Raw genomic sequence first — 17359 nt, 5'->3', positions numbered from 1 at the left:
CTCTCAGTCCCCCTCTCCCCACCCTTAAGTCATTCTCTCGCTTGTCAGAGGTTGATCAATCAGGGAAAACTAGAGATTCAGCTCTTCATTGGTCAGAGATTGTCTGGTCATTGTCAACTGCACTGCAAGACCATCATGACCTTTTAGTTACTGTATCATCATGACAATCACCTAATGAGAGAGCCACTGCATAGAAGTATTTAAGGCTGCAAAAAAAATGTAACAGACCAGCACCATGACCACTATGACAAAAACAAACAGTGCCAGTAAGATGCTTTGAAACCAAGAACCCCAACAGCCCAACCCATGCCAAGAGAACAAATCCCATAGACCATGAGGATCATCCTTAGAGAGCCAAACAGCTGTTCCCTCAAGGCAACATAGAACCTGTCCCACCTTGCCTGTTTCATTTATTCAAGTGCAACAAGAAGTATTAGGAATGGCACATATGCTCCCATGACTAGCCCCAAAAAAATCTACACAATGAGATTGCCCATCATTACTTCTGCTAACAGTTTAGACTAATCTGTATTCCATCTAGGGCAGAGGTAGTGTCACTAATAACTTCTTCTTTTAAAAAAGCTAGTAATAACCCAAAAGTGATAGCTTTCTTACATTCGTTTCTATTTGTATAATTTTCACTGATGGGAACACTGATCAAATTGTTCAAATAAACAGAGTCAGTAGTTCTCCCTCGCTGTGTGCTTGAATAATAAAAAATGGCATCAATTTGGAGCTCACATCTAAGTCAGAAACTTCCAACCTTGGTGATTTCTAGAATTAGGATCTCTTTGTACAGATGAGTCTTGGAATACAATTCCCAATGTGTATGAGATGCATGAGGCCTGTGTCCTCCTAATCCCAAAAGAATTATCCTTTACAGGCATATACACATCTGAAAACAAAGGAGTTGTTCATGACATGTGTTTGGAAATAAGGCCTTACGTTAGCTGGGTTACATATTTGGATCTCTATTAGTCTCTTTCAGGTAGTATTTGGCCGGTTGCCCTGGAAAGTTGATGAATTCAAATTTAAAATCATCTAGGATCTGATCAAAAGACTGAAACAATTGGTTCTTTTTCTGTGAGAGGGACACAAGCAGTCAGATAGATTGGTTTGATGGCAATTGTCCATGACGGTATAACTGGAATGCCACCAGCTGCAATTTTCTATGGTCTCATGTGAAGAAACCAGAATTGCCAAGGTATTTTTATCATGGGGGCCTGGTGATGGATGACATATTCAGCTGTCAGTAAGACAGATGGCCATAGCCACTGTTTGGGATAATCTAATAATTGTGTTAGAATGTGTATATCCTGACCCAACACAATAAGAGGGAAGAAACCAGTAAAAGGGTCATTATGAAAAGAAGAATGATTTTAAGCAGGCAGGTAAAAAACAAAACAATTAGATAGGGGCCTTGCCTGAACGTCTTGGGCAGAAGCTATCCATTATCCATTGTCATCCACTTGTCTGCAGCTCCAGGGTCACCTGAATGCTTCCAAAGTTCATGTACTTCTGAAAGATCTCTGAGAATCCTGTTTGAGGTCCCCTACTGGAGTCACCTTCAAATGATGTGGAACTGGGAATTCCTTTTTTGTTGTGAAATGGACTTTCTCTTCTCTACTGTGCTGCAGTGTCATCACTGCATACCAAACACACCTGATACCCAGAATGTTTGTTTCCAGGTTGTGCCAACGGGTGGCAGCAGAACAGAATCACCTTTTGTTTCCAGGCATGTCACATACAAATTATTTGTAACAACAAACACATGAAAAATAGATTTAATTCTACCTTTTGAAAACGGAGAAACAGTTTTCCTTCTCCTCCCTTGTCTCAGAGTGTTTATCTTAGGAACCTGTAAATACTCTCTCAGGTTAAAATATTTCCCATGGAAGACTACACAGGCCTTTTATCAGCAGGGCTTTTTTTTCCTCCAGTTTTATGACTCAGGAATGTCTTTTGAAAAAACTTGGGAGCCATTTCTTTAAAACGCAAACATCCTGAGAGTGATTTCTTGAACTGCAAATATAGATAGCTCTGTTATCTCCCAGGTCCTGTGTGAGGGTAAGAGCCTAACTCAGGGCTCAACTTGCTCCAATTTAGACGCTGCATGACAAATAGTGCTGTCAAATTCTCTTACTTGAGGACTAGTTATTGTTTACCTTGAGCACATGTATGTAATGTGTTGTAACTGCTTAGCTATATATAGAGGTAAGATATTTTCTGTCCTTGCAATTTAGTAGCAGATTGCCTGTGATGCCCATGAAATTCTGGCTTAATGTTTATTTAATAATGTATTTTTTGTCTCCACTCTGTTCGTGGAGAGGATTTCTGGGCTGGGATATTTTGGTTCTCCATGCCCCCCCCCCCCCCCCCGGCCAACAGTCACAACCACACACCTGTATGCAAAAGAAACCTCAATTCTCATCTCATCAATATCTAGTGTACAGGATTATGGGGGAAGAGTGATCAGTTAAACAGTATCAGATTCAATAAGCCAACCTCAGAATGTGTCAAATTCTAATGTACAAATGCCTTACAACTTCAACAAATAAATGAAAAAAAAAAAAAAGGTAAGTGGAACCTGTAAGTTAAGAGATCTATGAGACATAACTATTGAAAGCCATAACGATACACTTAGGATCCTGCATGCAATTGATCTAAGAAGCAAACATATTTTTCAACTGATAAAACTGCCCATTGATAACATACTTATCACATTTTAAAATATTTTAATTTTGTGTAACAGTTACGGGGATTACAAACTAGATCTTCCATTTCAAAAATGCATTCTGAAGAGGTTACGCATTAAATGCTATAATGTTTGAAATTATGAGAAAATTAATCCACACTCATGTACACAAGGATCGATGAAACAAGAATAGTCACGGGTGCCGGCCCAGCGGTATAGCGGTTAAGTGCGCACGATCCCCTGCGGATGCCTGGGGTTCAGATCCCGGGCGGCACAGACACACCGCTTGTCAAGCCATGCTGTGGTGGTGTCCCATATAAAGTAGAAGAAGATGGGCACCGATGCTAGCCCAGGGCCAATCTTCCTCAGCAAAAAGAGGAGGATTGGTGACGGATATTAGCTCAGGGCTGATCTTCCTCACAAAAAAAAAAAAAAAAGAATGGTCATGATATGGTAAATAATGATGGAAAATTTGGGAAGAGTTCTTATGGTTTCATAACACAATCTTTTCCATTTCTGTATATAAATATGTCACTATGTCTGTAATTTTATATTTTGAGAGAGATTATTTAAAAAGGCAGGAGGAAAATTTTAGTTTCAGCGTGTAAGCACCCTTTCTTATGATTCCACATCTTATTATTTTCTATGTTCTAAAGGTTGTTTGCAGCTACTGTATCAGTATGCCAGAATAAAATATAATGGTATGCTACTGGCAACTATTCCAACTCCATGTACAATGACATCATGTGGGCAGTTTTAAATTGGCCATGGGGGCAGTTTTTACACTAGGGAAATTGGAAAACACTATAAATCATGGCTCGATACATGGTATTGTTGAATATCTAGACTTAAGAAAGTGATCAAAAATAGATTCACAAAGCAGATTAAACAGAAAAGTATATACTCTACATGGCCACTGCATTGTATACAGCACAAAAAACATTCAGCAAATATTCCCAAATTCAAAAACAATTATTCCTTACAGCAACGAAGTCACATCACTAAAGAAGGAATGAAAGACCTAAGACTTCGTTGTTTCACTTCTTCTTTGTTAGTGAAAAGGGAAATAGCCAAAATTCATTTTAAAAAACAAACTATATATATATGAACAGACATTTTGCCAAAGAAAAGATACAAGTGACAAATAAGTGAAAAAATGTTCAACATCAGGAAATACCAGGAAAATGCAACTAAAACCACACTGTGATATGGTTACACATTGATTAAAAAGCTCACAATTTTTTAAACCAACCATACCCACTATTGGCAAAGAAATGGAAGTCTCATTTACTGTTGGCAGGAAGACAAAAGGGGGCAACCATGTTAGGTCACAGTCTGGCATTTCTTAAAAAGTTACCTACTCACCTACCCTGTGACTCAGGCATTGCACCCCAAGAAATTAACAAAAGATCAATAAAACATGTATATGAAGAACTGGTTTCAAACATCTCAGTGGTTTTATTTGCAACAAACACTGAAAACAACTCAAATATGCAAACAGAAGAATAAACAGTAAACAGTGGTACATCCACAAAACATCAAACTTCCCACAATGTAAAAAGAAAGAACTACTCATATGAGCACCACTGATGAATCTCAAAATGAAGAAACCACACGGGGCTACCCAGGGGAAAAAAAACAATACTTTATGAAAAGAATCATATAAATTTCTAGAAAACACAAGCCAACTGTAAAGGAATGTAAATCAATGGTTACCTGGAGGGCAGCTAGAGGAGAAAGACAGACATTATCAAAAGGCCCAAGGTAAAAGAGCTAGAAAGCTTCATCATCATGATTATTGGTGGTTTTATGGGTTTACGTGAATGTCAAAACTTATCACATTGCACAGGTTAAACATAAGCAGCTTACTGCATGTCGTTTACACCTTATTAGAGGACTAAAAATACGGTTCAACATAAAAATCTGGATTTCCTAGAATTTTGGAATGTCAGGCTGATAAACCAATACTGACTCCACCACCTCTTTCCTCATGCCCTGGGAGGACGCCCTGCCTCAGTCGTAGCAAATACTGGAGAGCTATGAGCCACTTCCCACAGGATTCAAGAGGAATGCAGGCTGCGGCACAAAGGCCACAGAGCTGGCCTCTGTAGCCTCATGTTCCTGTGCAGCAATAGCCTTCAGGTGAACAGCCCAGAGAGGCTACAGGAATCCACAAAACATTTACATGTTTTCCTTTCACAGTGACCTCAGCTACACAAGAAACATAGTTCTGGAGGCCATGAGAATTTTTAAGCCTGCTCATCCTTCACAGCCACAGTGACTGGAACCTTCTGGATGCCCCTTTAAAAGTGGCACATCCCAATCAATTTGGGGCAGTCTCTTCCCCTCCCTTTAAATCCAGTGTTTCTATAACAAGTATGATTCCCCTGTCCATACAACCCCATAACCTGTGATGCCACTCTGCAGAATCCTAGACATCAGGGCATATGGCTCCACTGCAGGACCTGGGAACAGACTTCCCTCAGCAGCACTGAGCACAATACAACATCCCCTGTGAATAGGAGAACAATTTCATGTTGCTCTCAGAAGCACCAAAGGTTATCACCGCTGCCTCTCCACAGACTGACCTCTGAACCACAAAATACCACAGCATCCAGGCTACAAATAGGTCCACAAATCCCAACACTCTTTTCTTGGAGGTCTGGGGCAGCAATGCAAACTCAGGCAGAACTGGAGAGAGGCATATTCTGCCATCATACTGTTCCCTCTGACACACACACAGATTGGGATCCCAACCAAAGCTGTTCACCCCTTCCTTTAGCAGAACCCAGCTGTTTTCAAACAACCACACACAGTGAACAGAACCCCCAGATGAAAGGCGACTTAATAAGGCCTTCATTTTCACAAAGCAGAGCAATAGGAGGCAGGCTGCTCCTGGGCTGGAGACTTGAGGGGCAGGAAATTCCATCACAGAGTCATGTGGGACCAACAATATTCCTGAAAAGGGCAGTCTATGTTTTCAAGTCACTAGCAGAGTCCTCTGAGCCAAAAATTGGTCAGGTCAGTCACGTAACTCATCAGAGAAAGTAATCAGAGAAAGGAATAAGGATTCAGCCTTCTTACAAATCCCTCCTGCAAATGGGAGACCATCAGGGTTTGCTTCCCTGGACACATTAGGGAAGGTCAATGAGGCACACCATGAGCACCTGAAAAGTGATAGATGTTAGATGGCTTTTGCTATGGAACTGGCAGTGACATAAATCTGGTAAGGGCCCTGGGCAAATCAAAGGTGCAATGTAGCTCCCACATACCTGGAATTTATGTGATTTATCAGGTATACAAAGTTTAATAGAGATAGATGGCACCCTCATAAGGTGCCATAATCTCCCCAGTGTCGTTATACTGAACAAGAAATGACACATTCCCTGCACATTATCGTTTTCCTGATGTGAACTTTGTGGTATCCAATGAGATCAGACTGAATGCTTTCTCACATTCAATGCACTCATAAGGCCTTTCCCCAGTGTGAACTCTCCAGTGTGTATGTAATGAGGCTAGAGTTTCAGCTAAAAGATTTTCCACATTCATCATACTCATAAGGCCATTATTCACTGTGAACACTATGGTGTTTCATGAGACTGGCATTGTACATAAAGAATTTTCAATATTTGCTACATTATAATGACTTTCTGAAGTGTGAATGCTCGTGTTTAATGACACTGGAGTTTTTGGCAAAGCATTTCCCACACTCGCTGCACTTATATGGCCTTTCTCCAGAGTGAACTCTCTCATGCTGAAGGAGTGAAGAACTTTGGCTAAATGTTTTTCCACACTGGCTGCATTCATAAGGCCTTTCTCCAGTGTGAATTCGCCTGTGTACAATGAAGTTGGAGTTGTCCGCAAAGGACTTCCCACATTCACTGCACACGTAAGGCCTTTCTCCAGTGTGAACTCTCTTGTGTTTAATGAGTCTGGAATTTTCAACAAAGGATTTCCCACATTCGATACACTCAAAAGGCTTTGATCCAGTGTGAAGTCTTTGATGTTGACAGAGTGCAGAACTTTGGCTAAAAGTTTTCCCACATTCACTGCACTCATAAGGCCTTTCTCCAGTGTGAATTCTCTGATGTTTTTGGAACGTCGAGTTTTGGCTAAATGATTTCCCACACTGATTACATTTATATGGCCTTTCTCTGGTGTGAACTATCCGGTGCATAGTGAGATTGGACTTTTGGCTAAATGATTTCCTACAATCCCCACACTCATATGGCCTTTCTCCACTGTGAACTCTCCAGTGCTGAATGAGCTCAGACTTTCGCCTAAAGGATTTCCCACATTCCCCACATTTGTAAGGTCTTTCTGTACTGTGAACACTCCAATGCTGAATGAGGGTTGTCTTCTGCCCAAAGGATTTCCCACATTCCCCACACTCATAAGGCCTTTCTCCAGTGTGAACTCTCTGATGTCGAAGAAGTGAGGAACTTTGGCAAAATGCTTTGTCACATTCGCTGCATTCATAAGGCCTTTCTCCAGTGTGAACTCTCCTGTGTTTAATGAGTCGGGAGTTTTCAGCAAAGGATTTTCCACACTCAATGCACCCATAAGGCCTTGATCCAGTGTGAACTCTCTGATGTTGATGGAGTGCAAAGAATCGGGTAAAAGTTTTCCCACATTCACTGCAATCATAAGGCCTTTCTCCAGTGTGTATTCTCCGATGTTGAAGGAGTGTAGAGCTTTGGACAAATGATTTCCCACATTCTGTACATTCATATGGTCTTTCTCTGGTGTGAACTCTATGGTGTACAATAAGGTTGGACTTTCGGCTAAAAGATTTCCCACATTCCCCACAATCATAAGGCCTTTCTCCAGTGTGAACTCTCCAATGTGTAATGAGGTTGGAGCTTCGGGTAAATGATTTCCCACACTCTGTACACTCATAAGGCCTATCTCTGCTGTTACTTTTCTGGTGTTCAACAAGGTGAGACTTTTTAAGTAATATTCCACATTCTTCAGAGTCAAAAGTTCTTTCTCCAGTATGCACTCTCTGATGTTGATTGAGGCTATAGCTTCTGCTAAAAAATTTCCCACATTCATTCCACATAAAACATCTTTCTCTAGTAAGGACTCTCCGGTGCTGAATAGGTGTGTGTTTGCAGCTGAAGGTGTTCATGCATTCTCCCCAGTTACAATGAGTTTTTCCTCTCTGAAAGGCTGCTCTGCTCTGGGTTCCACTGTTTGACAGCTCCCTGGCAGCAGTGGTCTGTTGCTGGAGAAATTCAGAGCTAGCCAAGAAGTTCTTCCCAACCACCCTAAAGATAAATGGCTTCCCTGACACACGGCATTTGCAGTTCTTCACAAATGAGGCTCTGTCCACATGGCTTCTGAGGGGTTTCTCCCCAGTGCACTGCTTCTGATGCTGCCGAAGGTTTGTGCTGACATACAATTGTTCTCCATATGCACCACATCTGTGCAGTTTCTGCTTGTCATGTGTTTCGTGGTGCTCAACCAAGTGTAAAATATCTCTCAATATCAGCCCACACATTTCACAGGGGTGTGCCTTCTTGGGAAACAGATGTTCACTGGGAGTCCTGACCTGTGATACTCTTTGTACAGAAATGCTCTGCTCAAAACGAGTCTCCTCATTCTTTGCTTCATGACAACAACCTGAAAGCAAGAAATGTTAGTAAAGAGCATGTTGACCTTGGTGGGAGGAGGCAGCCCATATACAAGTATGTGTCTCACAAGCCCAGGAACTAGTCCATGGGATTATTTACAGGAACAGGGAGTTGGGTTCAGGTTGAACACAGGGCTGTTTAGCAGTACTGGGATAAAAAGATCACAGGATTGGGGAGGCCACATGAGGTGAAGGACACAACCATGTGGTATGTCACAAGGAGAAGTAGGGTGTACAATTCATTCCTCTGCAGAGAACTGTCAGCAGGACCTTGTCTACTGGTGATGTGAGGGCAATGTAGACTGCTATCTCCAAGCCCAAGAAAATAAAACTGCAACAGAGCAGCTGTTGGTCAGGGACGATTTAAGAATGGGGTACATAGGGGCCGGCCCAGTGGCGTAGTGGTTAAGTTCACGTGCTCCACTTTGGCAGCACGGGGTTCAGAGGTTTGGTTCCTAGGCATGGACCTATGCACTGCTCATCAAGCCGTGCTGTGGCAGGTGTCCCACATATAAAATGGAGGAAGATGGGCATGGATGCTAGCTCATGGCCAATCTTCTTCACCAAAAAAAGAAAGGCTAGGTACACATTTCTTTTTTTTTTTTTAATAATTTCATTTATTTATTTATTTTTTCCCCCAAAGCCCCAGTAGATAGTTGTATGTCATAGCTGCACATCCTTCTAGTTGCTGTATGTGGGACGCGGCCTCAGCATGGCCGGAGAAGCGGTGCGTCGGTGTGCGCCCGGGATCCGAACCCGGGCCGCCAGCAGCGGAGCACGAGCACTTAACCGCTAAGCCACGGGGCTGGCCCAGCTAGGTACACATTTCATAATGCAAAATATACAGACCAATGCTAGAGACTGCTGCAGATGAGCAGTGAGAAAAATACATGAGACATGGAGTTCCAGAGATGTGAGGATGAGCCACAGGATGGATTAAGAGTAGAAGTGACACAGTGTAGAACTGACAAGCAACAATGTCAAGACTGGGAGAGAAAAAGCAGAAATAGAATGTGGCCACCAGCATTAGCACCAAAGTACCAGCCAAACAGAATAGGTTTCTCGTATCATTTGAGCACAGAACTGATATAATGCCCTCCCCCAGCATGGGGTGTCCAGTTCCCTCTGGGCACATTTTGCTGAGTCTGGATTCATATCCATCCTGTGGACAACCAAGGACTCTCTGCCCCACTCCCAAGACGAGCAAGAATATGGGACCTGCAGAATGCAAATACCAAGGCAGAGACACAACATGTGAGCAGCTGGTGCTGATCCAAAACAGCTCAGCACATCATAGCCCAGAAGGAACTAAATATTATACAGAGAACTCTGGAGGGGGGTCTTGCAAGAATAGCCCATGGTCCACATCAGAGAATTACTACCTACAACCAGCAGTCATGAGGAAATGTCAGCTAGAGGAAGGAAGTAGACCTGGGGCACACAGATGCCATGGATCTGGACAATGTCACCCAGCCAGTAAGATAGCAAGTGATGGGGGATACATTAGGCTGAATGCAAGACTCCTGACCCTGGATCCTTCCATGGGAGGCTGCAGGGAAGTAGGTGTTAGCCCTGCTCAAGGAGAGGAGAGGGCACTGCACACACCTCACTCCTACCAACCACAGCACCTACCTAGGGAATTGGGGAAGGAAGCAGTGCTTATGGTCCTGAGTGAGGAGGACAGACCTATCTCTGGGGAAAAGGAAAGGGCAGAGACCACCTCAGGGCAGGGGGAAAGGTGTGAGGGACTTACCCAGAGAGGTTGTAAGTGCCAAGTTCTCCAGCATCACATCACGGTACAGATGTCTCTGAGCCTCATCAAGGAGACTCCATTCTCTCAAGGAAAAGTATATGGCCACATCTTCAAATGTCACACTGCCCTGCTATGATGGTAACAGATAAAACCACAAAGAGTCCGCTTCTGAGAGCCAAAATCCATTCCCCCACAAATCAACCCTTATGACCATTCATCTCCCAAGCGTCAGAGGGGAAATAAGGCCCTGGCACCATTGGTGTCATCGTCCCCGCATGGTCCCACTGACTTCTGGGTACAACCACCAGCAACAGGAGGCAGGTGGATAAATATGTATCTAAGCTGTGGCCTAGCATACGGGGATCCACCCCCTCCAGACAAACAATTCCCCTGGTATGGTCACTGTCATGTAATTGTCAGTGCAGGGCCCTGGGACCCTCAGACATGCCCCTCTCCAAGTATACATCATTTTTCAGACTGCACATCCCTCAATTTCTGTGTCCCATGGCCACCACCACCTCACTGCCCCACACCATAGGCATCTCCCTACCCTCCCCATATGCTACTTGTACTGTATTCCAATCACTTCCTCCTACCCCACCCTTGGTTACGGTGGTCGCCAAACACATGACACCTGACAATGGACAGACGAGACCAACAGCAGTTTATGAATCACATAAATTCACACCTCTGAGAACAGGACACCACTCACCACAAAGGCCCACATGGCAGCTGCCCTCCAGAAAAGAGTGAACAACAGGGGCTGTGGGATGCAAGCTTTGTAGAATCAAGAGGGTGGGATGCCCCTGGTTCCCACAGGAGGATGTGATTGGCTTGTCTGCATAACTTCACAGGCTGGTAGGGAACTGACACCTGCTACAAAGGGATACACAGGAACTGCTCCTGGTTCCCTTGGTCAAAAGGGTTGTGAGGCAAGGAGACATCATGCACGGGAGCAGTGTGGGGAGGTAACTTGCACTCAGGCCACTTCAGGACATCTCATTTTCAGCAAATGTAAAGGAAGCACATCGTACCGGGTTTACGCCTTATAGCACAACGTGGCAGACAGCACCCACAGCATGCTTGGCAAATTCAAACAGGATCCAGTATGCCCACAGACATCCCACGGTTCCCAACAGCAGTGTCACCTCAAATCATCCCATGAAGGTCTCACTGAGTGGCTCTGTTCCTGCCTCAGACTTAGACACACAGAACCACCTGTGGATCTCAGATACCCACAGTCCCCTGCTACTTCTGTGATGCACCTGCTGTTGCCTCAGCACAACCAAATTTTTCTCTGTCCCCTTAACCGTAACTCAAATCCCAGCCCCAGTAATCGCCCATCCAGGGCTAGTGATTCTCACAGATGGCCAAATTTACCCCAGACTATATCAACCAGGCTGAATGAAACACCCCAGGCCCCATCAAAGTCCTCCCAAAATCTTGGTGAGTCCATCGAGTGGTGCATCAGCACGAGCTCTGGCCTGAATGTCATCTTGCCTTGTTATCCCTTGTCTCTGTAACCATCTCATGTCCACTCCTCCTTTGGAAGCCTTGGCCAGCTGCCAGACCATCCGGTCTGATACACCAAACCAACAGCCACTTACCTACGTTTATGAAGCCCAATACCATCACCCAGGTCCCATGAAAGAAACCCAGCCCTCACCTCCCATCCTCTATACCTCATCCCCTAATAGCTTTGCCACCACAACCTGAAATTTGACTCTTCCTAAATGTGACCCCCAGCTCACTCATCTTCTCATCTTGGTCCATACTGTAGATACCACATTTTGGATGTCTCTAACCTGACTTTCTCCTCAGACCCCCCAACCTGTAACGTTAGCTGCTCATTTGATGCCTCCACACAATGATGTTTGAAATATCTCAGACTCATAACACAGTCAAAACAAAGCTCCTGATATCCCCAGTGAATGTTACGCCAAGTGCCAACTCTCTCATCTCAATTGATGCAGCTTCCATCCCTAGAGCTTCTAAGACCAAAAGCCCTGGGATCATCACCAATTCCTGTTTCACTCCCTCACCAACCACATTAGAAAATCTAGGTGCCCCTTTAAACACATGCAGCCAGAAAACAACCACATTTCCTGAGCCACGACCCTGTCCATTAACCTGCACCTAGACTATGGTAGTCACCTCCATATTGATCATCCTTCTTCCTCTCACAAGCCCAGTCTGAGTTCCACTCTGGAGCCAGATGAAGCCCATTAAGACCTGGGTAGCACCACCTCCCTCCTGTGCTCCAAACCTCTAGCTACCTCCTGAATACATACCCAACACCTCCGGCAGTCATTCCTCTCCTGAGTCCTATCCACCTGCTATTTATTCGTATCTGAAAGAAAGGAGACCTGTGGTTCCTGAACGTTCCTGAGCACAGCTGTACCTCTAGGCATTTGCACATCCTGTTACCAGCTCTTAGGAACCTAACCTTCCACATCTGTTTACAATGGTTGCTAGAAGTGGGAACACCTCCATATAACCCCTGCCATGGACTTAGGACCCTAGGCGTGCGGTTTCTTCCGAGTCCACAGACTCAAGGATGGGGGAAATGGCATGACGAGTGTCAGGACACTGCAATCCAGAGAACATGGGAGGGGGGAGCGGGGCCAGTGAGGTACTGGAACACGCTCCACTTCCCCGTCTGGGTTCCGTAAGTACTTCTCCACCTAGGAGAACTAGCGCGAAGAGGCAGGCCTTGGAGGAATGGGCCCATGGCGACGTTCAACGGCTCATGCCTCCCCGTACCCTTCCCTGGCCCTGGAGCCCCGTGACCTCAGGCCGGTTGTCTAACCTCTGGGCCTCAGTGCTCAATGTCACCTCTTAACAGGTGTGTGACCCTGAATAAAGATTCCACCTCCCAGCGCCTGAACGTCAACATCGTCCCTCTGCACTCTGTCCTTCCGTTGAACAGGTTTGGGCAAAGTGTTAAAACCCTAATGGAGATCGTGTCTCTTTCTGCTCAAAACTCTCCATGGCTTTTAGAGTCCTCACAATGAAGTAAAACTCTCAGCCTGCTATTCCAGGTTTAACTCCGCCTCACACTCTGTTCCCCACAGACAGAACACTGACCCCAGGTCCCCGACTCCTCCCGGCTCAGTCACCCCTCCACGCCTCTGCCCCGCCGGGCCCTCCGCCTGGGACCCTCTCCCACACCCGTCACCCCAACTCTCAGAAACAGTCTCCACGAACGCCTCCCCGTCCCGGACACCGGGGCCTGGGCAGCAGGCCCGTGAGCGGCGCCCGCACTCGGGGCTCTAGGGCTGGGCTGGGCTGAGGGCGGGGAGGGCGCGGAGCACGAGCACTGACCTGAGTCGGCTCCCTCTGCGCGGCCGCCGCCATCGGACTCTGGGGAGGAGCGGGGCGAGCGGCGGGAGAGCAGGGGTCCTGGCCACGGCGGTCCCTGTCCGGCCCTGGCGCGGGTTCCCCCGGCGTCGCCGAGCCTCAGACCCGCCCTGCGCCGCGGGGACAGCGCCTCCTCTCGCGCCTTCTCGGTCCCAGCACCTCAGACCCAACCCAGCGCCCCGGAACAACCAGCTACCGAAGTGACCGCCTAGAGGAGGACGCCGGAAGTCCAGCCCCCACCCTTGTGCCCAAACAGGATGCCTTTTTCCTGAAGCTTCATTGGTTGAGGAATCCGTCTGTCGTCGCAGAGCACTCTGGGTAATGTAGTGCCCACAGTCCAGGGCGGACATAAGAAAGTTCCCCACAGGATTCCAGGAGAAAAGTCCAAGAGCCATTGCGAGGTTCCCTGGGCAAGGACGCTCTCTTTCCAGGGCTCACCTCTTCTTAAAGGCGCCGTGTGCGGATTTCTGGGGACGGCTTTCTGCAACTGATCACCCAGGCATTCAGGCCATGAATTAGGATGACAGATCTTTCCCAAGAGGCCATGGGCAACAATGCAGATTTGCCCAAAACTCACGTGCCATTTTCCACCCTAATACTGTTCCCTCAGAGGCACACAAAGTTTGGGACTCCACAAAAGTTGTAATGCTTGCACAGCCCCCAATCTGTTTATAATCCACCCCACGAAGTGAACAGAGCCCCCCAGAGAAAGTGGACTTAAACAGTAAAGCTTGTCTTATCGTACAACCCCAAAAAGAGTGTGGCAGGTAGTTCTCGGGTTAGTGACTTGGGAGCTAAAAAAACTCATCAAAAGTATCACGTGAGACCAACATGTCCCTGAAAAGGTAGTCCTTCTTGGCAAGGTGCTGGTAGAATTCATTAGGTATCCTCTAGGAAAAAACTGGGGGAGGTCCAACCCCAACTAGTCAGAGAGAAGGGAATGTGGATCCCCTAAGGACTCAGGCTATTCCTAACTTGCTCCAATACCTGAGAGAACGGAGGTCAGCTTCCCCAGGCACATTGGGGTGGTGACTGATGCACAGTGTGTGGACCTGCCAGGTGGTAGAGGTGAAATGGCTTCAACAACAGAAACTGGTAATGACATAAATCTGGGAAGGGCCCTGGGCAGGGTAGAAAGTGCAACACAGCCACACATGCTTCCCACATAAAGTAGACTTGCAGGGAATCTCCCCTGGATGTTTGGATGTATGAGACTCAAATCAGGAAGGCAGCTACTCATAGAGGCTTTGCTCCACTTTTCCTATATTGAAAAAGAAATTGCACATTCCCTGCACAACTAAGGTCTTTCTTCATTGTGAAGTCTCCAATGATAATTGAGGGTGGAGCTACAGCTAAAAGATTTCCCATATTCACTACACTCATAAGACCTTTCTCTATTATGGACACCCTGGTCCTGAAAAAGTGTATGTTTGCAGCTGACGGCTTTCTGGCATTCTCCCAGTTGTAATAACATTGTCTTCCAACCCCATATTTGGTGATTTTGTTTGGCCTTTCCGTGGTATGAGTGACATGCTCATGGAGATATCCCAAGGTGGCCAGGAAGTCCTTCCCAGCCTCCACACAGGTAAAGGGCTTCCTGGACACATGGAATTTGAAGCTCTTCACAAATTAGGCCCTGTCCATGTTGCTTCTGAAGTGTTTCACCAACATGCTGCTCCTGGTGACACTGAAGGTCTGCACTGAAATAAAATTGTTTGGTACAGGCTGCTCTCTTGTAAACACTTTCTGCCCACCATGTTTTCCATGGTGCTCAGCCAAGTGTAAAATGTGTTTCAAGATGGGGATGTACATCTCACAGGGGTGGACTTTTGGATGAAGGGCCATGCCTTGGGAGTCCTGACCTGTGCCAGTCCTTCTATAGAAACACTGTTCAGAAGATACCTCTTTGTTCTCTGCTCTGCACCAGCAACCTGAAAGCAAAGAAGCGACGTGAAGTATGTGTTGATGTTGTTGGAAAGAATGAGTCTACACTGACTCATTGAATTATATCCAGGTGAAATACTCCATTGAATTGTATCCAGGAGTGAGTCTATGGGATGCTTTTCAAGAAGTGGGAGTGGGGGTCTGGTTGTGCGTTACTGGGCCCATAAGGTCAAGGAATGGTAGAGGCCTCACCAGGGGAAGGGCACAAGGACAGGGTGTCACACAGGGAGACAAGACAGGTCTACAACTCCTTCCTCCACCAAAGGCTTTCACAGGAACTTGTGTGCTGGTGACATGTACGGCTGTCCAGAGACATGTCAAACCCAGGAAAATCCAATTGCAACAAAGTAGCAGGAGATCAAGGCCAATTTAAGGATATGTGTACACCACACGGCACAACATGGTAGGCCAATGGTGGAGAGCCCTGCAGAAGGAGCGGTGAGACAAGCGGGTCAGATGTGGAGTCTGGGGAGGTGGAGATTATCCCTGGGCTGGAAGTCACAGAGAAAATGAGAAGTAGTAGAATTGACAACTTGACAAAGTGTCAATATGGGGAAGAAAGGTAGAAATGGGGTGTGCCCACTGGCAGTGTCGCCACAACACTGGTTGAACAGGACAGGCTCCTGGTATGATCTGAACATGGCCCTGACATCACACACACCCCAGGTGCCACTCACCAGGGCCAGGCCCCCTTGAGCCCACCCTGCCATGGCTGGAATCACGTCCATCCTGTGAAGCATGAAGGACTCTTCCCCCTAAGGTCTACTTGAGCAACTACATGGGACATGGTGGACACAGGTACTGAAGGAAAAACCAAACAGGTGAGTGGCCAGCACTGGCCCAGAGCAACTCAGCACACAACAGATGACAAGAAAGAGGTCTAAATGCTACAAAGAGAACCATGCAGGAGGTCTTGAAAAACAGCTCAGGGTCCAGGCAAGTAGTGACCATGAGAATGTGTGTAATTCCTTCCACAAACCAGCATGAGGAAACGTCAGCTAAAGGAAGGGAGAACACCAGGGGTCCAGAGGTGCACGGATCTGGACACAGTCCCTCGCCAGGGAGAGGCAAGCAAGGTTGGCTCCATTAGGCTCACTGTAAACTTCTGATCCTGAATCTTTCCCTATGGGGCTTCTGGGAAGCAGAGGTTGGGCTGCAGGGGAGGGAAGAGGCCGGTGCAAACAACCAGCCCTGTCAACCAGGTCTACAGCACCTACCCAGGGAAATGGGAAAGGAAGCAGTGCCCATGGTCCTGATGTGAGCAGGACAGAGCACCCCCTGGGGAAAGCATGGCGGGGAAAGGGGGAATGCAAAGCCTAGACCAGGTCACTGGGGCGGGTGTGAGTGCCTTGCCTGGTGAGGATATAGGTGACAAGTTCTTCAGAATCACCTCGTAGTACAGGTGTCTCTGAGCCTCATCAAGGAACCCCACTCCTCCCAGAAATACGCAAGCATGTCCTCACATGTCATAGCACCCTGTCATGATGGGGACAGATGAGATGAGGAGCAACCTCTCTGAGGAACCACATCCATACTCACCTTCTTCCAGAGCTCCACATCTCAGAGGAGATGCCAGTCCTTGGTGCCACTGATGCCCAGGATCTCCTCGTGGTCCCATTAACACCCTGCTCAGTGCTCAGCAACAACAGGCAGGTGGGCAGATGGATGCCATCTAAGCAGTGGACCTGGACTGCAGGGCCCAACCCCTCCTACGAGGCAGTAACTCTGGAGCCCTCAAGATCATGACTCCCAGACAACAGGCAACCTGACTTCACAATTCCACCTCACGTCCCAGTAGCAAGGCCCTGTGGCCATCAGGTCACACTTCCTCTTGATGTGCACATCATTTGGTAGACCATATCTATCTCACGTGTCCAGACCCCAGAGTCACCCTCCAACAGCCACCACCACCTCCCCATCCCACAACATAGGCATCTCCCTGGACTCACCCACGGACACGGCACATGGCCTC

The 17359-nt window shown here is 46.7% G+C and overlaps 1 protein-coding gene across 6 annotated transcripts in view; it reads right to left on the bottom strand.

Annotated features, from left to right (window-relative positions):
• LOC131397540 (zinc finger protein 211-like) overlaps positions 1-17359 on the bottom strand; it is a 164498-nt gene that overhangs the window by 55574 nt on the left and 91565 nt on the right. Inside the window, exons 1-3 of one of the 6 annotated variants that reach the window (XM_058530614.1) lie at positions 13408-13621; positions 10084-10213; positions 4828-8320 (exon numbers count right to left, since the gene is read on the bottom strand). The exons of 2 other annotated variants lie outside the window; for them this stretch is intronic. In XM_058530614.1, coding sequence (XP_058386597.1) covers positions 6333-8320; positions 10084-10213; positions 13408-13440 — 2151 coding nt within the window. In that variant the 5' untranslated portion in view covers positions 13441-13621 and the 3' untranslated portion in view covers positions 4828-6332. Of the gene's footprint in view, positions 1-4827; positions 8321-10083; positions 10214-13407; positions 13622-17359 lie in introns of those variants that run through there. 3 more of the 6 variants (XM_058530616.1, XM_058530613.1, XM_058530615.1) reach the window with 3 other exon arrangements.

This window comes from Diceros bicornis, chromosome 34 (genome assembly GCF_020826845.1).
Source record: "Diceros bicornis minor isolate mBicDic1 chromosome 34, mDicBic1.mat.cur, whole genome shotgun sequence".
NCBI lineage: Eukaryota > Metazoa > Chordata > Mammalia > Perissodactyla > Rhinocerotidae > Diceros > Diceros bicornis.
The sequence above is the reverse complement of the archived record's forward strand: the minus strand, read 5'-3'. Positions and strand labels throughout refer to the sequence as shown.